At 41.0% G+C, this 22,434-nt stretch overlaps 1 protein-coding gene across 2 annotated transcripts in view; it reads right to left on the reverse strand.

The window, feature by feature from the left end:
- LOC131235997 (methionine aminopeptidase 1D, chloroplastic/mitochondrial) overlaps window positions 1-22,434 on the reverse strand; it is a 50,038-nt gene that overhangs the window by 3,244 nt on the left and 24,360 nt on the right. Inside the window, exons 3-8 of one of the 2 annotated variants that reach the window (XM_058233097.1) lie at window positions 17,995-18,223; window positions 16,479-16,640; window positions 16,341-16,382; window positions 15,521-15,592; window positions 6,978-7,057; window positions 577-674 (exon numbers count right to left, since the gene is read on the reverse strand). In XM_058233097.1, the coding sequence (XP_058089080.1) occupies window positions 577-674; window positions 6,978-7,057; window positions 15,521-15,592; window positions 16,341-16,382; window positions 16,479-16,640; window positions 17,995-18,223 (683 nt within the window). The remainder of the gene's footprint in view (window positions 1-576; window positions 675-6,977; window positions 7,058-15,520; window positions 15,593-16,340; window positions 16,383-16,478; window positions 16,641-17,994; window positions 18,224-22,434) is intronic. The other variant, XM_058233103.1, reaches the window with a different exon arrangement.

A 22,434-nucleotide genomic window follows, 5' to 3' on the forward strand; every position in this document is an offset into this window, starting at 1 on the left:
CCAAGGGCCTTTTTTTCAAAAAATTGAAAAAATAATATTTATGCCTTTTTCTGATTTCTAGTTCTAATGCTTGATTGTGATGTGTAAACATTAGAGACATTCATATTAAACAATTCACTAGACAGCCTGATACAACACTCTCACCAAAGAGTGGACCGTTACGCTACCATAAACGTGTTCAAAACAAAATAAAAAATAAAAAATGAATACATATTTGAAATATTTACATTATTCTTAATTTTCTAGATATTTTTTCAGAATTTTTCAGGCAAAAGAAAATTTTCAACCGTTACGGGGGTCGTAATCGTAACGGTTGCTACACCCCCATATTGGTAATGTTGGTGACCGTTATGGCCACCGTTACCGATACGGAATAACTTGTTCCGCACTGTGGCCAGACAATTCTCTAGGTGACAATAATAACAGCATTGATAATACTAAAAACTAATGAATCTTTGACTGTTTGTCATGCATAACCTTTATATACAAAGAGTGAAGAGGCAAAAGAGAACACACGCATGCATACCCAAATACAAGACGGCGATTATGAATGGGTCCTAGAGACTTGGCACTTACTATAATGAAGAATAACTGGATCAGCATGAAAAACACGTCCCACTCCATGGCCGACAAATTGGCGAACAACGCCGTACCGGAACTTATCTGCATGATCACTTTAGAAAATTTTAAATGTAAGTTATGAGTATAATTATACACATATTAACTCCTAAATTTTACAGTGTCACATATTCACACAGAATTCGAGCACCCATCTAGAAAGCAACAAGTTTGCAATGATTTGATAATGTGCTATTGAGTAGTGACAAATAAAGCACTATCAGAAGGAGAGATGTGGTGAGTGTCCAAGCATGGGAAGATTAGTTAGAAGAATTATAATATCAATTCACTTCGTGAAATCAAGGAATGATCTTCATCAAGTAAATAATAAATGGAGGGTCTCTATCAACCAACAGAATGAAAACAAAGAAGAAGAAGAGGCAATCCTCCAAGTGAAAAATCCATCTCGATTATCCACCTTTGTGACGTCTATCTATTTGCCTTGTTTATGCATGTTTGCATCATATCATTGCATCTGCATGTGCTGACAAGATGGTTTTAAAGGGAAAACTTATTTTCAGACCCATAATAAAATTGAAGGGGTAACATGATGAGAAGCATGTTCAGAGGGAAAACAAGATCGAGAATCAGGTATGGAGAACCAGGTTATAGAAATGACAACCATGGGGAAATGAGTTTAGAGAAATGGGAGTAACAAGATACACATGTGCAGGCAACTTTAAACTTCTAGTTTCCAACTGAATATGGATGGTTTACAAAAGAATGTTTCATAAGTGGATACAGTGACAGTCATGAGCATAATGTACTCAGGCCAAACTTCAATGGAAAATGGTCGATTTTTCCTCACATTGCAGAGATTCTGTCATTCATTTTAATTAATTACTTTTTATGTTGTTCTTAATTTTCTTTAATGACTCAACAGTGAGCCTGACGTCAGAGTCGTCAGACACCTTTGTCACCACCTGGATTGTAAGTACCTTGTGTCCACTAGGACAGTCCATTTCCAAATCATAAAGCATTTAATCAACCTTCTTAAATATTGTATCAATATCATCCAGAGCGGCGAATGGTGAGAAAGGGTCAAGAAGAAGGCATTATCAATGGCTTTAAGGTGAAAGGAATGGGGAACTCAATATCCCACATCCGGTTCGCCGATGACACACTCATATTTTGTGAAGCAAAGCAAGTTAGAGTCAGCAATTTGCGAACAATAGTTCGATACTTCGAGGCAGTTTTGGGCCTCAAAGTCAATCAAGCAAAATCCAAGATGTTTGGCGTTAATATGAAGGATGAAGAAACTCAAAGTTACGCTGACAATTTCGACTGCCTGAGGGGAAGTTTACTAACAACTTTTGTCAGCCTTCCTCTATGTATAGGGAAACCTCCAAAGCGCTTATGGGACAAAGTTATCAAAAGATTTGAGAAATACCTGGCTAGATGGAAATGCAAATATTTATCACTGGGAGGTCATCTTACTTTGATTAAATCAGCCCCGTCTAATCTTCCCCTGTATTTCATGTCCTTGTTCAAATGTCCGGTGTCAATTTTGGTAACTCTTGATAGACTAAGAAGAGATTTTTTGTGGCATGGAAAGGAGGACAAAAAATTCCATTTGGTCAAATGGAAGGTGTGTAAACAAGTGCAAGTAGGTGGTGCAAGGGTCAGAGATCTAAAAACCATAAACAAGGGCCCTTCTAGGCAAATGGACGACTGGGAACAGAAAGCGGGACTTTGTGGAACTCGCTTATTAAAAGCAAGTACGGCAGCCAGTGTTCAAGTTGTCGGTATCGCTACAAGTTTCGCTGGTCAGAGATAAAGATATAATATCGTTATCGCCGATAACCAAAAATGCGGAGAAAAATGCGAAAACATGGAGATAACGGTGAAATTTTTTAATGAAACTTTAGGACATGCCTAAATACACATATTTGCATATTTAGAAGTTAAAAATTTGTAAAAAAAAATGCATTAAATAATAAGTTTTCATTTAATGGGGCCCAAAAAAGCATACGTTTCCATAAGAAATTACTCTAATAACAACCAAAATAAATTTATCTAAGTTTCAAGTTGACCACACCATATGAAACAATGGAAATAATGATTTCCACCATTGAAATCTTCATAGAGCCCAGTGATGTTTATTTGTCATCCAAACTGTTCATAAGATCATAGGGACATTGATGAATAAAAAACAGAAATATCAGGTTGATACAAAACTTTAGTGGCCCCCAAGAATTTTTCAATGGTAAACATTCAATTCACACAGTTTCACGTGGTGTGGTCCACCTAAGCTTTGGATATGCTTCATTTCTTGGCTTGTGCCTTAAAATCATCTAATAAAATGGATGGACAGAATGGATCAAATACGTACATTACGATGGGCCCATTGAGTTTACTCAGTACGCAATCCACTTCCGTTCCGGCGCAGTTTGTATGGATCCCAAAATTTACCGAGGTCGGTGGATCCAGAAGCAGATTGGCTGGCGTACCTCACAACAGCTATATAGCTACTGTATTGACGTCAACAAGTTCTATGGGTCTGATCATGAGGTATGTGTTATATCCAAACCGTTCATCCATTTGAAGAGCTCGTTTAAAGGCTTTATACGAAAATAAGACAAATATAACATCAAGTGGACCACACTGCAAAAACTAGTGGGGGATTGAATGTCTACCATTGAAACCCTTTTTAGGGTCACAGAAGTTTTGGATCAATATGATAATTGTTTTTCCTCTTCATTCAGATATTTGTGTTTTTATGAACAAATTGGATGCAAAATAAACGTTATGGTGGGCCCTACGAATTGTTTAATGGTGAAAATCATTATCTCCGCTGCTATCTATGGTGTGGTCCATATAATCTTTGGATATGATTCATTTTTTGGATAATGCTCTAAAATAAACTCTAAAAACAGATGAATGGTGTAGATATAATAAATACATCACTGTGGGGCCAATGTACCTTTGATCTCCTTTGAACCGTTCGTACAACTCGGAGCTCGAGGAGCGTCAGTGCTCGTCTTCGCACGACACGTACCTACAGCAGCTATATAGCTGGTGTGAGGTACACCAGCCAATCTGCTTCTGGTAGATCCCTAACCGTGGGACCCATTATGAAGTATGTACCTTACATCTGCACCGTCCATCATATATGACGGCTTATTTTAGTGTGTGATCCAAAAAATGTACCAGATTCAAATCTTCAATGGACCACACCACAGGAAACTGCGTGAATTGAACACATATCATTAAAAACTTCTTGGTGGCCACAAAAATTTTGAATCAAGCTGATATTTATTTTAACCCTTCATCCATGCCTTTTTATATTTACAAAAAGGTTTGAAGACAAATAAACATCACTGTGGGGCCTAAGAAGGTTTCAACGGTGAAAATCATTATTCTCATTGTTTCTTGTGGTGTGGTCCACTAGAGCTATGGATATGCTTTAATTTTGGGATTTACCCCTAAAATGAACAAGAAAAATGGATGGACGGCGTGGATAAATCGCATACATTCACGGTGGGCCCAGAGAGTTTATTCCGTACGCTGAAGGGCACCATGTGCCCAGTCTGCTTCTATAGTTTTGAAGCATAAAAGGAAAAAAAATAAAATAAAATAAAATAAAAGAGGGGATTTTGTCTGTGAAGAGGGAGGATTTTTGACTGAGGGTTTCAAAATCCTATCTCAATCTCCCAAAATCCTTGATTTCTCGCCGAAATCATGCATTTGTGACATCAATCTTCCAATCGAACAAAGAAAAGGAAAATTTTCAGATTTCTTTACCTCTGTCGAAGACGAGAGTTGTCGATTGCTGCCCACGAGATTCTTTTCTTCCGAGTTCCGATCAACCATCAACCAAGTATTACTGAAATTAAAGGTTTTTTTTTCGATTTTTTTCACTTTTTACCTATTTTGTCGCAAAGAATCCAAAATTATCGACGATATCGCAGACATTTCGCCAATAATCTAGAGAGAAACGAAAAATTGGGGTTTCGGTGTCGCTAGTCTAGCGACACCGATATTATCGACATTTCGTCGACAATGCGAACACTGCTGGCTGCTCAGAGGGAGGTTGGTGGACAAACGAGTCCTCTGTTTATAAAGCCTCAGCTCTCTGGAGAGGTATTCTATCTTCAAAGAGGGATGTCCTCAAAGGTATCGGCATTGTTATAGGAAAAGGCAACAACACCCGCTTCTGGAAAGACATATGGGTGGGGGATTCATCTTTAAAAGAAGACTTCCCGAATATGTATTGCCTTGCCCCGAACCGATCCATTCTAGTGGTTGACTGCTATTCTAAAATTGGGGACGAAACTGTTTGGAATCCCATTTGCAAAAGAAATCTTCATGATTGGGAGATGAAAGAATTTGCGGCTCTTCAATGTCGCATCATCAATTGTAAGTCCGATCAGACAAGTAAAGACAGACTAGTATGGAGAATCGACAACTCAGTTTCTTTCTCAGTCAAATCTCTATATAATTTTATAGACAGGAACATTTCAGCTGTGGAAAAGGCTATGACAGGTCAAGTGTGGAAATTAAAAGTCCCTCCAAAAATTATGGTATTCGGCTGGTTAGTTGGAAAGAAGAAAGTGTTGACTGTAGATAACTTGAGGAAAGGGGGTATGATAATTACAAACATCTGTCTCTGTTGCATGGCTGATGAAGAATTGGTGGACCACCTGTTCATTCATTGTCCCTTTATTAACCAGGTGTGGACAACTATTCTAAACTCCTTCAATATTCCCCGGTGCTTTCCAAATTCTTTTGATCGTCTGCTAAAAGCTTGGCATGGGCCAAAATTTAGAAAACAAAGAACTACGGTTTGGAGAATGAGCCTATTGGCTGTTTGGTAGTTGGTGTGGGAAGAGAGGAATGGGAGATGCTTCAATGGAACATCTAACTTGGCGGGATCAACAGTCCAAAAAGTCCAACAGTATTTAACCGAGTGGGCCTCTAATTTTGTAAACTTAAAAGGGTTGTAATGTGCTACGTATCGAAGGTTAATCCTTTCGCTATCTCAGTGGGAGGACCCTCTTTTCTTGTACTCCGTTTTAATTATCAATATAGTTATCGTTATCTCTATTAAAGAGAGAGAGAGAGAGAGAGAGAGAGAGAGAGAGCAGCTTCTTTAGCATTTTAAAGTGGCCTATGTACACTACATTTCTCTTATGTCTGACACAGTTTAATGAAACAAATCTTTAATTTGACTAACAATTAATACAAAGAACAAAATTAAATTTCTAACTTGTTCCCATTAAAAAGCTCATGGTTGTTGGAACTCGGATGGACCAATCATTCCACCTATAGGTGTGCATTGTCATCTCATCCCTTCTTCCAGGGATGCACTCCTAGCCTTAATTGGCCAGGCTGTGCCTCTGATGCTGTTCGAAGAAGATAAGAGTGCTGAAAGCAAGCATGGATACATTAGCAGGGTATAACATAATAGGATTTCGGTCCTATCCTGTTGGCCTTTGAGATCGAAGTATTGATTATGTGAGAGTCAGGGCATTGGCATTTCATAGTCAGAGATGAAATTCTTGGATATATGACAGACAATGGACAGTTCATGCTCAGTAGGCTCGTCTAGCACCGCATGCTCTAGACATCAACTGTTCGCAAATTCCCCTCTATAGGTAGCATGCAATAGTTGCGATAAGGTGCAGCATGGGGCCTGATCACGTTGGCATGTGAGTTATATTGGATTTCAGTGCCAACTACTCAAGCATGACCTTTCATGTATGTGGGTAATTCACACTTTGGGTCACTTGGCAGCTAACCCTCCATGACCCTACATTGATTCTCTCCCTTGGCAGTTGCATGTAATAGCTGGGCTGGGGATCAATATTGGGTGGGCTCATGTTGGCATGTGAGTGGTGTCAACCTCTACCATGCCCAACGATGCCAAGCACTCAGGTAAAGATGAAGGTTGATGTTTGGTGAGAAGCATAAAACATTTACCAATCTACCATTTAAAAGGCAACCCCAAATTACTAGGAAGAAGGCCAGGTTGAAGATGATGATGATGATGACCATAAAGAAGCATCAATTGACAGAATGTCAACTTGTGAATAGATGGGATGTGAACTTCTTTTCCTAGAGAAGAAGCCATGACGGTACCTGAGGAATAAGCATCCACTTTGTTTTCCTTTTCTTTTTCTTTTTTTTCTTTTTCTCCCCTCTTTTCCCTCATATGAAATGAGGGAAATATAAGTGCACAAGTTTAAAATTGAAGAATATGCAACCAGAAACAATTGCAGACATAGTGGAATTTATGTCATTGAAAAGAAAATAGGTAAAAATGGGTAACCGGGAAAAAGGTATACACACTAAAAGATAATGAATACAGGCAAAGAAAAGCATTCTTCCAAAACTAAAGAGTTTAACCAGTGACATACTGTATTGTTTTTCCAATTCTTTTGTACTCCACTCCTGGCGCACATATTGATATTGCTTTGTATAGACATTCTCTGGTTACCTAGAGGTCAGCATGATAAATCATTTTCTTTGCACACGACTATGGCATGAAGGCATTTCAAATAAATAACCATAAAGAGGTAACACTATAAGCCATGGTCACTGCATTAAACTGAAAGCACATAAAAAGGTGTTGCTCATGAATATTAGTATAAGTCAGACGAAAGATGTCGGCAAAGGTGATCAGAAGAATATGAACAAAAGAAGAAACATGGTTGACAGGAAAACGTTGGTTATGGAAATAAACAGCAAGAGGACTTGATGGAAGAGGTTGTTGGGATAGAGAGGTGCTAAAGGTAATCTAAAACATAATAAAGTAGCACCCCAGCAGAGAAAAAATTCCAAATGAACTATCAGAGAAAATGCAAACATCATCAATTAGGGGGGCAAGACAAATAGTCCAGCATTCCACCATGGGGGTGTCAACGGGAGTCAACTATGGGGTTAGCCTAACCCATCCCAGCCCCACAAACGGCAATGCAAGGCCTTGTGACTCAACAGCATGCCAAGCGTGCATGCAAAGCGAAACACCACCAATGATGACTGCTCTGCACTCGAGACCTAGCTGCATCATGAACGTGCACCCATATGGGAAAGGAAGCTACATCTGTCTGTACATGGGCAGCCACCGGATGTCCAGCTATTGTGACATTCCTAGTAGAAAAAGATTTGATGAGGATAATGTGAAGAAGAGATGAGAATATTGAGAGAGAAGGAGGAGGAGAGTTTGGGAGAGATAATGTGTTAGGCTTGCATGCCCTAACACATAATATTTTATTATGAAAAAGCATATAGTACACTGCAGGGGAATAGGGAAGTGTGCACATGCACTTACACTAAAAGGACACACAATAAATACAATACACTAGCATTCTCTATACTCCCCCTCAAGTTGGAGCATAGATGTTGATCATGCCCAACTTGTCACGAACACAATGAAGAGCATCTCGACTCAAGGATTTTGTAAGAACATCAGCAAGTTGATCCCCAGATCGAACAAAAGGAGTGACAATTTCCTTAGAAGCGACTTTCTCCCAAATAAAGTGACAGTCAACCTCAATATGCTTGGTTCGCTTGTGGAAAACTGGGTTACGAGCAATACGGATGGCCGCTTGATTGTCACGGTGAAGAGGAATAGGACCCGAAGGAGGATAGCCAAGTTCTTCAAGAAGATTGCGAAGCCACACAAGTTCACATGTCGCATGAGCCATAGCACGATATTCAGCTTCAGCCGAGGACCGGGCAACAACTGGCTGCTTTTTGCTCTTCCAGGTTATAAGATTGCCACCTAGGAAGGTACAGAAGCCGGATGTAGAGCGGCGATCAAAAGTACTACCTGCACAATCAGCATCGGAATAGCCAGAAAGATGAAGATGACCATGCAACTGAAAGTAGAGGCCAAGACCCGGGGCTGATTTTAAATACCGAAGTATGCAGTAGACAGCTGTGAGATTGGAAGTACGGGGAGCTTGCATGAATTGGCTAACAATCCCCACTGCAAATGAGAGATCTGGACGAGTAATAGTTGGGTAAATAAGCCGGCCTACAAGTCGTCGATACATCTCGGGATCAGTAAGGAGAGCACCATCATCTGGTCGAAGCTTCTGTGAAGTATCCATGGGAGTGGTAGCAGGCTTGCACCCTAACATGCCGGTCTCCATGAGAAGATCGAGCGCATATTTTCGTTGTGACAAGACCAATTTGGATGATGAGCGAGCAACTTCAATTCCGAGGAAGTAGCGAAGAGGACCAAGATCCTTGATCTCAAACTTGGTCTTCAAAAAATCTTTGACCTCCCTCATTCCAGCAGAATCACTACCGGATAGAACAATATCATCCACATAGACAATGAGAACCATGATGCCCATTGATCGACGACATATAAAGAGAGAATGATCAGCATGACTACGAACAAAGCCAAACTCCAAGAGAGCCTGACTAAATTTTTCGAACCATGCACGTGGAGATTGTTTGAGTCCATAAAGAGCCTTCTTCAACCGACATACAAGTGCAGGGTTGTGAGAAGCAACAAAGCCAGGAGGTTGATGCATGTAAACTTCCTCTGTAAGATCCCCATGGAGAAATGCATTCTTAACATCAAGCTGAAACAAGGGCCATGATAAATTAACGGCCAAGGAGAGCACAACACGAATTGAATTAAGCTTAGCCACTGGAGAAAATGTCTCGAAGTAATCCACACCATGAGTCTGGGTGTAACCTTTAGCAACAAGACGGGCTTTATAGCGATCAATTGAGCCATCTGGAAGAAACTTGATTGTATAAACCCATCGACAGCCAACAGGCTTATGGCCTACAGGAAGTGGCACAAGATCCCAGGTATGATTCTTCTCAAGAGCAGACATTTCTTCCATCATCGCCTTTGTCCAATCAGGACTCTGAAGAGCATGTGAGAGAGATCTAGGAATAGTCTGTGATGAAAGGGAAGCTGCAAACGACTGAAAAGACGGTGAAAGATGATCATATGAAACGAAATTACTAATGGGGTGTTGAGTACAAGATCGTGACCCTTTGCGCAAGGCAATGGGAAGATCTAAACTCGAGTTAGGAGAGTCACCTGAACCAACATCCAAAGTAAGCGGAAGGGTAGATGACTGAGCTTGTGAAGATTTATCTCGACGCTGATACACCCGCAGAGGCTTAGGCTCACCCATATCACCAACAGGATGCTGAATAGAGGGGAGAGGAGTTTTCCCATGATCACTAGTGGAAAGAGGATAAGAGTTATACTCCCCCTGACGCGCAAGAGGATCACAGAGGGATCGGCCTGGAGAGGAGAAAAAAGAAAGATCCTCAAAGAAGGTGACATCGGCAGAGACATATTTCTTGCGAGTCAATGGGTCAAAGCATTTATAACCTTTCTGACTCCGAGTATACCCTATAAAGACACATTTAATCGCCCTGGGACTAAGTTTATCATTACTCCCATCCAAAATTTGAACAAAGCATGTACAACCAAAAACTTTAGGTGGTAGAGGAAATGGATTATCATGAGGATACAAAATAGTAAATGAAGATTTATAAGACAGAATACGTGAGGGTATACGATTAATAAGAAAAGTAGCAGTTAAAAGAGCATCACCCCAAAAATGTTTGGGTAGATGCATACCAAGTAGAAGGGTGCAAGCAACTTCAAGAAGATGACGATTCTTTCGTTCTGCACTACCATTTTGTTGAGGAGTACGAGCACATGATGTCCTAGATAAAATACCACGTTCCTGCAAGAAGGACAGAAAGGCAGTAGACATGTATTCCTCCCCATTATCAGAATGGAGGGATTTGATGGAACAATGAAATTAAGTGCACACTTCATGATAAAACACTTTAAACGCATCAAACACTTCACTTTTAGATTTCAAAAGATAAATCCAAGTCATGCGGGAATAATCATCAATAAAGGTAACAAAATATCTAAATCCAAAAGTCGAGGTAACTGGAGCTGGTCCCCAAACATCCGAGTGAACCAGAAGAAAAGGTTGAGATTTCCTCCCAGAAGAGCTAGGAGGAAACGTAGCACGCTGATGTTTAGACAATTCACAAATATCACAGCATAATGGTTTAGTGACAGGTAAAGAGGGAAATAAAAGTCTCAATCTAGCAATGGATGGGTGGCCTAAGTGGCAATGCCACCGAGTCATGGACTCTTGATCTAGAGAAAGGGTACTAGAAGCAGCAATATGTGTATCATCGAGAAGATAAACACCTCCTCGCTCATGCCCCCCACCAATCACTCTCTTCGTCTGTAGGTCCTGAAATAAACAATAAGAAGGAAAGAAGGTGATGGAACAATGGAGTGATTTAGTAAGAGAGCTAACAGACAATAAGTTTAATGGAAAACGAGGCACATGCAATACGGAGGACAAAGATAAGGAAGAAGAGAGAGGGATGGAACCAATCCCAGAGATGGGAGATTGGGTTCCATCTGCGACTGTGACATACTGAGTGGGAGAAGAAGAAGAATAAGAAGAAAAGAATTGCAACTTACCAGTCATATGGGAGGAAGCTCCAGAGTCAATGACCCAGGAGGTAGGAGAGGATGACGCAAGAAGGGCGGTACCTGACTGGGCCGAAGCTGCGTGAGAAGGCTCAGGAATATCCCGAATGTGAAGCCGCATAAGGGCATCATATGCCGCCCGAGAAATAATAAGAGACTCCCCTGAAGTAGACTGCTCAGCTGTCGGGGTGGAAGACTGTCTCAGAAGCAACAGTGGAAGCAACAGAAGCAGCGGCATACGTAGGACGACCATGTAGCTGCCAGCAATAATCAATAGTGTGATTAGTTCCACCGCAATGTGAACAAATGCGGGAACCATCACGTCCTCGTCCACGTCCACCACGACCACGAAGACTACGGCCGCCGCGACTGCGATCTAGATCGCGGCCTCTACCACGACCACCAAAACCAGAAATGCGCCCTGAGCTCAAGGATGGTACCCGAAGACCAAGGGAGGACTGATCGCCAACAAGATGTGCCGAATGCTCGGGTGGCACAAATGAATGAGAAGGAAGAGTAGAGATCATAGCACGCTGACACATGGCATAGACTGTCGTCAATGGGGGAAGAGGATCCTGCATAACAACCTGATCGCGAACGTGAAGATAATCAGAACTCAACCCAGCGAGGAACTGCATGATACGAGTATCATCCCGTTGCTTATGAGCATGTTCATGATCCTCTTTACATTTGGAAGGAAGAGGCTGATACATATCCAACTCATCCCACATACCCCGAAGCATCGAATAGTAGTCTTTTAAGGATCTGGAGTTTTGTTGAAACCGACCAATTTCTTGAATAAGCTGGAATACCCGTGAAAAATTCTGAGATTCCGAGAACATATCATGAAGCGTATCCCAAATGCCTTTAGCCGAGGATAAAAACATCACTGAGTGGCTAATCGAGGAATCCATGCTATTCAACAACCATGCAATAACTTGATAATTCTCCTTTGTCCAAGACTTGTAGGTAACATCTGTAGAGCTTAGGGAATCATCCAAAATATACGACAACTTGTCACGGGCTCCTAAAAATACTTTTATAGATTGTGCCCATTGAAGATAGTTGTCACCATTCAACTTAATGGAGGTAATCTGCAAGGGGTTAGATTCAAGAGACCCTATGCCAAGAGATGAGGGCCCTTTGTCAGCCATAATAGAGTCCAAGAGAAATAAACCTATGCCAAGAGACCCCCTATGCCAAGAAAGATTGATTCAAACAACTCCATCTCATTCAATCCATCAACATAACAAGAGATAAACCTCAAACAAATATCAATCATCCAAAATACCATGAAACGCAGTCAAATAGGGCTTGACTAAGTGGAAAACGGCCCAGCCGCACGCCCATTTGAGGTTAAAAACCTCTCAAACATTGATCTTAAGTAAAAAAATCTACCATGGATAGCTTGAGAGGAAGATTTCGGTCCATCTTGAGCAAAGAAACCGAAGAAAAGCTTACCGATTTGAGGTAGATCGAAGAAAAACGGAATCTGGAACCAATTTTCAAATTTCTCTATTTCGCCCAAAATGCCATGAAATGAGGTCCAATAAATTCTGAAAAAATCATGACAAATCTTCTAAAATCAAGATCTATCAAACCCCTAAACTTTTAGCTCAAACAGAGCCCATGCGTCCGTACAACGCTGACGTCAGCCGTACGGCTGCTGACGTCAGCAAGGTGACGTGTCGCCTCTCAACCTGTTGGATGCGGAATGCCTTGAACTTGCTTTGATACCAAGTAGAAAAAGATTTGATGAGGATAATGTGAAGAAGAGATGAGAATATTGAGAGAGGAGGAGGAGAGTTTGGGAGAGATGATGTGTTAGGCTTGCATGCCCTAACACATAATATTTTATTATGAAAAAGCATATAGTACACTGCAGGGGAATAGGGAAGTGTGCACATGCACTTACACTAAAAGGACACACAATAAATACAATACACTAGCATTCTCTATACTCCCCCTCAAGTGGCACTCACTCCAACAGTGACTGCTCTGCACTAAAATCTAGCCGCAGCATGGTCATGCACACATATGGGCAGGGAAACAACATTTGTCTTATACGTGGGACACCGCCAGATGTCCAGCTACCATGTAGGTCCTCATCCCTTGAACGGATCTTGTCAGGTGATTTACGACTTGGAAGATTGCAAGCACTGCAACTTATCACCCAGGGCATCATGGCCCACCGAAAAGATTTGATCATGCATCGCCAGTTGAACGGCGCCTCAACAAGCCACTAGACAAAGGATCTCAGCCTCAGACTTTTCCCACACTCCATTAGGGTTCTGACTTCTGAAACACACAATGGCATTGAGGATGTTGATGCTCTTCAAGAATGCATATACCTTCCTTATCAATGAAGAGTTGGGCTTCTGATTAGAGGATGCTCACGTAATTGGAGGTCTACTGTTGGAAGGGTGAACCCATGAGAGATCCATGGAGGTTGACTTGGCTAAGCAGGTGGAGGAATTGAGAGGGCACTTGTCCTAGACAAGGGGAAAGGGGTAAAAAAATACTCTTTGCATATATATTATTTAGGAAACATGGAGACAATGGTTCAAAATATCCATAATGTATAGGCCAATACAGACATATCAGATCCTTATTGACTCGATACAATATGCAATACGGGTCCATAAAGCCCTCCCCCTCCCCCCACCTAAAAGAAAAGGGGCTCTATTGGCCGATATAGGCCAAATCAACAAATTTAGCACCGATCCAACAATAAAGGCCAAATTTGAATATATTTTTTTCTGTCATATTTACTCTTGTTTTTTATTTCAACTAGAAGGACGTCTAGAAAGTCATTATAGACTAGATCTTGGCCTATTTTAGGGATCAAAACAAAAAATTTCAATGGAATTCGACAAATCAAAGTGGAATAGACCATCATAGGAAATTTTGGAGAAAAGGATTAACCATTAGTTTTTCATGTTTTCATCTTCTTATTTTCTGCATTTCAATTTAATAGGCCTTAATCCACAAAATTAGGCTTGATTTGTGTTCATTTGTCTACTACTCATAGCAAGTTATTCGAACAAATATAATCGTCAATTCCCTGCATAGATCCATCGTCTACTCAGCTTTGCCCTTCATCTTTAATACAATGACTTCCTACTTAAGAGAGTTCCTAGCAACTTACAAGCCACAGGTTCGCTCGCTAGTACAGCTATGACTAGGGCTCACTTGGGATGCTTCTATGCCCTTCTATTCACCAACTGCCCAATTGAGGAGTGAAGCCCCATGAGTTGGATGTAATCAACCTGGGGTGTCTTTGGAGTCTTATTCACATGGGTGACCACAAACCTCAGTGGTCAGAGCAAGCAGGTGCCATGGAAAAAGAAAAAAGAAGAAGAAGGAAAAAAAAAAAGAGCAAGCAGGCCCAAGTTGCTAAAAGGTGAAGCGAGTAGCCAGGCAACACAAGCAGCAACAAAGCAACAACAACGGTAACAACAGCAACAATAGCAATAATAGCAATAATAGCACCCAACCATCCTGCCAGGATGGTTGGTTTGTCACCCCTCCATCCTTCTATGACATCATTTGCTCAACCATCTTCACCACTAACTTGTGAACTTTCATGCCAGGTCATGTTGGCTCAATTCTGACAAGCACCGCCACAACATCAACACCTTCCTCTCCTGCATCATCACCAAATCTAGCTGAGTTGCCCTCATTCACTCCCACAAATCAGCCCATTCCTCATCTATGAAGGCAGCAAGGCACCCTCTTGGAAAGGACCGGTGAGCTTGTTGATCCATCTCACCTAGATCAAGCACCTCTCCCTTTGGTGACCTTGGGGGGACAAGAGTGGGCACTGCTTTCCCTACCAAGTGATTGCCTTCTTAAGCATAGATGAAGATGGGTTGAAGCAGAAGGACGAGGATGATGGCTTCTACCCTCTCCCCAGTGGTTGTAGAGGATGCTACCAGGTGGTGGACATCACGAAAAGCCAATGTTGGGAGACACACCTGATCAATCACAATCCAAGGGCCCTGGGAAAGAGCAGACAGTGTACCATCCCAGCAATCTCTGGCAGGTCCAATAGATGGCCAAGCTAGGATAATGACTGATGACACTGAGGAGAGGGGTGTGCCGTCTACACATGGTGCAAGAGCGAGACATGTTAGGGTAGTTGCTGACATAGCTAATGAGGTAAGAAATACGCCATGGGAAAGTGCCTCTTGGATGCATCAAGGTGGAGAGGTGGAGCAATAACCACAAGAGATGAAGCATCTCAAGGCCCAAAATCCTACATCTGAACTATACCATGCATGAGAAGGCAACTAAACATGGGAAGACCTATATCATAAAAGCATGGTAGGCTAGCACCTGATGATAGCATCAGAGAACCAAACTAAGCCGGGGCCAAGGAAAAGGTTTCAAATAAATAAAATAAAATAAAAGATATGGCCAGGTTAATGAAAAAGCTTCCATGAATTCTACCTCAACCAAAGCTTTAGCTTCTTCATCAACATTGCCACATAAGAAAGTTGCTGATGTGTCACCATGATAACCCTGCACATCAAATCAGGTTATAGTGGACCCTAGAAAAGCAAAAAATGTAAAGCCGAGAAATAAAAGAGACATTACAATAATAATCCTAACTTCTAAATGAACTCAGCATCTGGAATATAATAACAATTAAATACATTAAATAGCTTAATGATTTGAAGTTGATACTTGATCATGTAATGTTGACATATGATTACGGCTATAAACTATAAAGAAAGACTAGACATAGTTTAATGTTTGCATGCAGCTTGTTCCATGTTATCATCACCAAGAGAGCAAGAGATGGACATTAGATGAACTGTATTTGGCCATAGTAAATATAGGTAGTGAATACACCCTTATACTGCATTTATGCTTCTTGCAGCATTCTCAAGAACAATGCCTTTATTTGTAATGATACACGTGTAATTGTTGAGAGGCAGGGAGCAAGTCTCTTTGCCGCACTCTTTCATTCTAACAAACATTATTTACTTGATCCAAAATAAAATTTTCATCTTTCACGAATAGAAGATAAAGGCATAGAACAAGGACAGTAAACTACAAGATAGATGAATAAGCTGGAAAAAAGTATGTGAGCACGTAAGTACAGAATTAGGAAACAAGAGACAGTTTGATGAACTGAACCAAGTAAAACCATGAAAAGCTAAGTCAAATGGAAAAATCTCCATAAGTTCTTCTCCAATACTGAAAAGCAAAGTTTCATTTATTTCACAACGCATATACCAACAACAATAGGGAATAGAAAACTTACATTCAGATAAACAGTAACATCAATATTGACTATGTCCCCATCCTGCCAATTAGAACATACAAAGAATTTTCATGTACAAGAAGATCCAACAATGGGCAAGAAATGATATAGCAATCTGATTGCTAATGTAGGATGGACCTCAAGTGCACGGGAATCTGGTATGCCATGACAAATACACTCATTCACTGATGTACAGACACTCTTTGGAAAGCCGCCATAGCCAAGAGGTGAAGGATATGCTCCATTATCAATAATCATCTGATGAACTGCTTTGTCAATTTCATCCGTCTTTATACCTGGCTGCCAACAAAAGGAACAACATAGAGCATTCAGGTGAGTATGAACTGTTCACCCTCTATACAAAATGGCATGGTTTAGTGCTTACCAGAAGGCTAGCTAAAGCCCTTTTCCATTTTAGTTCCACCTAGTAACCTAGAACCATATCTGTCAATTTCGTTTTCGCAGATGCTTCAGCTTGCCTGCTGGAATGGTACAAGTGGTGTTTTTGCTTTTTTAGTGTTCTTTCAGAATTAAACAACAGAAAGTGGCAACTAGCATTTTTTTTTGTGAAAGATGGAACTTTTTTTTTGGTCCACCATTTGATAGGAGGCTTTTTTTTTTATTTTCCTTGCCTGCCATATGAGAGGCAGGATACAGCACAGGCAAAGGGAGAAGGAGAGAGATTTATCTTTTCCAAGCAGAAATGAACCAGAATGTCTGGTATACATGTGCAAATGTGTGCATCCAAACACACACAAACATTTATCATTTCCAAGTCATAATTAAGAGAATGGCTGGTACAGTGAACCAAAGATGCTGAGTTCTGCTGCTTCAAGTAGAATATTCCGGTTATGCATCTGTTCCAATTGCATGACTGGCATGAAATGTTCCAGCCGGGATTGGGTGCTATGGGTAAGATGCTTTTGCAAGTCATGTTGATATTATTGTGATAAAAACAAGAATAGCAAAAGTTTCAATGAAGACAACTGATTCCATTTTAGAATATCAAAGAGCTTACAATTTATTTTCTGACAATTTCCTACACGTTGAATTTACAATTATAGCTTGTCACTACAAGCACTCCTGACAATTTCAACTTGATGGTGTGTTAGAAACATATCATCCAGTCAAATAGTAGGTAGGGCGGTCAATGGGTACATGGACCTGCACGTACCTGTCCCGATTTCAACAGGTCTGGGTCCTATTTATTGGACCCATAAAGAAATTGGATCAGGTTTGGGTATCACCTTTTGGACCAATTTAAAAATTGGATCTGGTCCATGTGAAGGACATGGACATGGACCCGGTTAAATTTGGGTTGTGTCTAGTTGAGTCCAGGTCAAGTCTAGTTAGTTGTACTAGTAAAATATATATATGGCATATGTTTGTGAGATCTAATCTATCCATTGGGTGGGCCCAACCATTTAAATGCCCTTATTTGTCCACAACTCAACTCAAAACCTTGATCCAAGGACCCAATAGGTAACTGAAACCGATCGAATCTGTGTCCAGGACTTCAGATCTAGACCTAGACCCAAAAGGACCCAGAACCAGCAAGACCTGAACCCGTTAGCCCCAATATGGGCACCATAGGACCCGAACCAAACCCTAGCCGTTAACAGCACTAGTAGAGTTGTACAATTCGAAGCTTCACCTTGACCAAAGTCCCAGCATGTTCCAAAACCTGTGCTGCAAGTCTCCCCGACGCTCTCATGCATTCAATTCCCTTTTGATCATGAACCTCATGTCCACTCGCAATTCCAGGAAACTGTCGTGAATTAACATACGGTGGCTTCTGTATGTGATCAGGAACAGGTAAACGAGGGGACACCTTTCCAGATTTTAGATGTTTACGCTCGCTATTTTGCAAATCATCATCATTTCTGCAAATATCATAACATTGCCTAGTGAGTGAACCACCAATGAGTTCTACATGCTGCCTACATCCATATAATAAAGATGTATGTGATCTATATGACATATCAAATGAATGTTTCAAAAACTGGGCAGGACAAACCATTTATGCTGGTGGTTCAGTCCAACCGGGTCGAACTGTTCCAACCTGGGACATCTGCTTAAAGCACATTAAATAATATACAGTAATGAGCAGATCAAACATCCAAAACGCCTTTGGTGCAGAGGATAATACCTTTGACATTTGAGGAGAGATTGCGAGCAATGTTTTAAATATCAATGATATCAGCCAATATATCCCATGATATATCTTGTATCCTACCTGTGCTATACAAAATGCATAGGTAGTGCCGATATATCCCACTTGTTCAATCTGGTTAGCATTTTCAATTTTTGATCCCATTTTTTTGTTGAAATTCTGTTAAATCAATGTCAAATGGTTATAAATCCATCGGCTCTTCATGTTTTGCATGAAAAATCATGGAGTTGGATCTTTGGTTTCAATATCCATTGGTTCTTCATGTTCTCCATATATATACATATATTTTTGAAATTTTCCTTCAACTAGCTATCAATTAAGACTAATTTTAAAGTATTTAATAGTATTTGATGAAGTGATCATCGCATACACTCTAATTTTGAAATTTGAGTAAAGATGGTCTGACTTGGGAAAAATTGGGAAATTTTCAAAATTTCCCCAATTTTTCTCAAATTGCTTGCAATGTTGCTTTCCAACCACGAAACCAAGCATGTATGAGAGCCGATCTACTTAGTTGTTAAGTCCTTGTCAATTTTTAGAAAATAAAAATCATGTTTTAATCAGTGTTTCAAATAACGCTCATAGCGTACGGTATGCTATGTAGCGTAGCGTGGCCATAGCGCTACATAGCATCCCAAATAGCGTAAATCCCCTGTAGCGTACGCTACAGGGGTCGTAGCATACGCTACAGTTATGTAACACATAGCGTCCATAGCGTAAGCTACAATGTATTTTTTTACTATTTTAGTTTTTTATTATTTTTTCACGTTTTCTTTGTTTCTAATGTTGAGGAATGTGACACTTGTATTGTGCTTGATACTTTTAACCTATGGGATTTTTATTTCTTTTCATAATTGTGACTTGTGGTTTCAATTGGACATTATTAATTAAAGTGGTTTGCTTAGAAAGTTGTTGATGTGATAATTATTTGATTTGGCTTATATATGTGGATTGGCTTTTGATAAATGATAACTAATAACTTTTTGGAACATGCTTATAATTGATAAAATGAATCATCTTTTAGGCATTTTTATATTTTTTCCCTTTTTTTCACTATTTATTATATTTGTCCTATTTTTAAACTAAAAAAATAGAAGTATCGTGTAGCTTACGCTACACACTACGTGTTTACGCTACATGCTATAGAGGGCTGAGCGCTACGCATCACGCTACCGCTATTTAAAATACTGGTATGTATTTTATCTACTCCATCCATCCATTTTGATGGATCATTTTAAGGCATGAGCCCAAAATTGAGACTAATTTCGAAGTATTTAAGAGTGTTTGATGAAATGATCACCACATACACTCTAAATTTTATACATTCAATTTGAATATAGTTACATTAGTTCAGTCAGACAGTGCATAGCTGAGGACCCTAAACAAAAGAAACCTATTATGTGTACTTTTTTGAGATGTTATGATTTAAAAGTGTGTATTAAGGTCTTTTTTAACAATCCCTAAAGTTTCATTGAAAAATTCAACCATTTTCCTGATGTTTCCCCATGTTTCCCAAAAAGTGCAATAAATTACTCGATACAAACGATATATCCTGTGCGATAACTGATAAGTATCTTTATCCCAAGGATGCGATACATAACGTGATACAGATATTTTGAACACTGTGTATATGTACATATAGGACCTTCCGTCAACGTTGAGGCCATCCACCATGACCCCTAGAAACTCCGTTAGCACTCCACACCAGTCAAGAAGGTTATCTCAATCGAACATCTTAAGCCAGATCAGTTTCTAAGTCAACTAGTTATAGCAGCATTCTAAAACTCAATCCATGAGGATCAGCGATTAGCCAACGGAGTACCACTGCGTCTTAAATCCATACTTAACCATTGAAAACGAATATCAAACCCATCGGATTACGACATATGGGCCAAATATGGCCCCAAAAGGTGTGAAACGGCCTACCTGGGCCTCATCATCGGCCCAAAGTGGGCCAGGATGTCCAAGTAGAACCCATAAGGCGATTGAACAGAATGGATGCGATGCAACCATCGCAATGTGCCCCACACGCGGTGCGTGTGCACCCTAAGCTACCTTGCACGACGTGCACTGGACCAAAGGAATCGGTCAAAGGACCCTTGACTGCGAATTCTTTGCAAACGACGGAGCTCTCCCGTCTATTTTAAAATTTTGAAACCATAAGGCTTCAAGCCCCAAAGTGGGCCACTCCGGGAGTTTTCCAAACGATCCAAACCGTCCATTTCACTCCAAAGGGTCCACTGATCAAAACTGTATAGGGTCTTGGACCCATGCAAAGGGATGGGGAAGATCGGTCTGAACCGTCCACTCCCTTCATCCGTGGCTGAGATCCAAAGGACAGGACCATCAGGTGGCTTCTCTTGCAAGCCAGCACCACCATTATCAAGGGGATTCAAGCCTTCCACGAGCTAGCTGGGGAGAGTCTCTTCATGGCCAAAAACAACTATGAAAACCTTAATGGAGGAAAAATAAATTTTCCATTTTTGTTTGGGATAGGCTGGCACCACCCTGACCGTCCAATGGGGCCACGTGGCACCATCCTAACCCTCCCAACAAGGCAGTACGAAATGAGAAACTCACCCATCTCATCTCGTGAGAAGGAGAGGAGGAAATGGAGTTTTCTCATGAGATGGATTAAGATACCCATCTGCGATCCAAAAAGTGGACCCCACACCGCTTATGGGCCCTATCTAGACTGCACAAACGGTCCGGATTGCCCTAAAACCCCCTAATCAGCGATCCACCATTAGTAGATGGGTCATCTTCCTCGATGACCCATCCAACCTTGATCGCGAGATGGGCCCCACCAGACCCAAAGGATGTACTTTCGGGAAGGCCAAGGTGTTAGCAATTCATCCCCAAACTTGGATGTGCCCCATGCAAAGCCATCTTTTGATCACAACCGTTGCATGAGGAGAGCTTTTTTCCCAACCGTTGATGACATCTCTCCTTGCCTATAAATAGAACACCACTGGCCTCTACTTCCACACCAGAAAAGAGAGAGAGAGAGAGATAGAGAGAGAGAGAAATCAAAGAGAAGAGAGAGGAAGAGAGTGAGAACGAAAAGAAAGGGGGAGAGAATAGGAGCGTGGGCCACCTTACAGACCGGGTCAGGTAACAACCTAGCCACCCTTCCCTTTTCCTCCTTTTTAGGTTGATTTCAGACACGTTGGAGGCCGAAACAATGCTCCAACCAAGTTGCAACTCCAGACCAAAGTCAGGCCCTTATCGGGTCTTGAACCGAGCTAGAAAACGGCCTCCAAATCTGGACTGATTCGGCCTCTCTAAGAGGCCGTAGGTAGAGCTGTGTCAAGCCACCACTCTCAGCTAAAACAGCCATCAAATGGGGCCTTGGTTCGAGATGAAAGGTAGCCTAGGAACTCAGCTGAAAATACCCTTCAGTTGGCCCTGCATCAAGCTAAAAACAGACCTCACCTTGGCCCTGAAACGATGTTGAAACCGAGCATCAGTAGGCCATGAAAACAACATTCAGTTGTTGCATAAATGCGGCTGGAAATTAGCCTGAAGGCGGCTAAGGAACGGCTGAATATTTAGCTTAAAAACAGCTAAGAATCAATTGAATACTCAGCTGAAAACAGCTGAGGTTTGTAACTGAAGAGAGCTGAAAATCAGCTTGAAATCAGCTGAGAGGCAGCTGAATATTTAGCTTCATATCAGCTGAGAAACAGCTGAATATTCAGCTTGGAAACAGCTGAGAATTGCACTTACAGACAGCTGAATGTTCAGCCAAGAGCAGCTAAAATCAGACGTTTAAATAGGCATTGATCTCAGCCAAAAGAGCCCGCCACAATCCCTGCTAAAACCATGCCTCAAATGATGATATAACGGCCTAAAATCAGACCGTTTGGAGGCTGAGGAGGGCTGCAGCAAGCTAGAAACCGGTCCGGAAAAATGGACCTG

The sequence above is a fragment of the Magnolia sinica genome, chromosome 2, assembly GCF_029962835.1.
Source record: "Magnolia sinica isolate HGM2019 chromosome 2, MsV1, whole genome shotgun sequence".
In the NCBI taxonomy this organism is placed as follows: domain Eukaryota; kingdom Viridiplantae; phylum Streptophyta; class Magnoliopsida; order Magnoliales; family Magnoliaceae; genus Magnolia; species Magnolia sinica.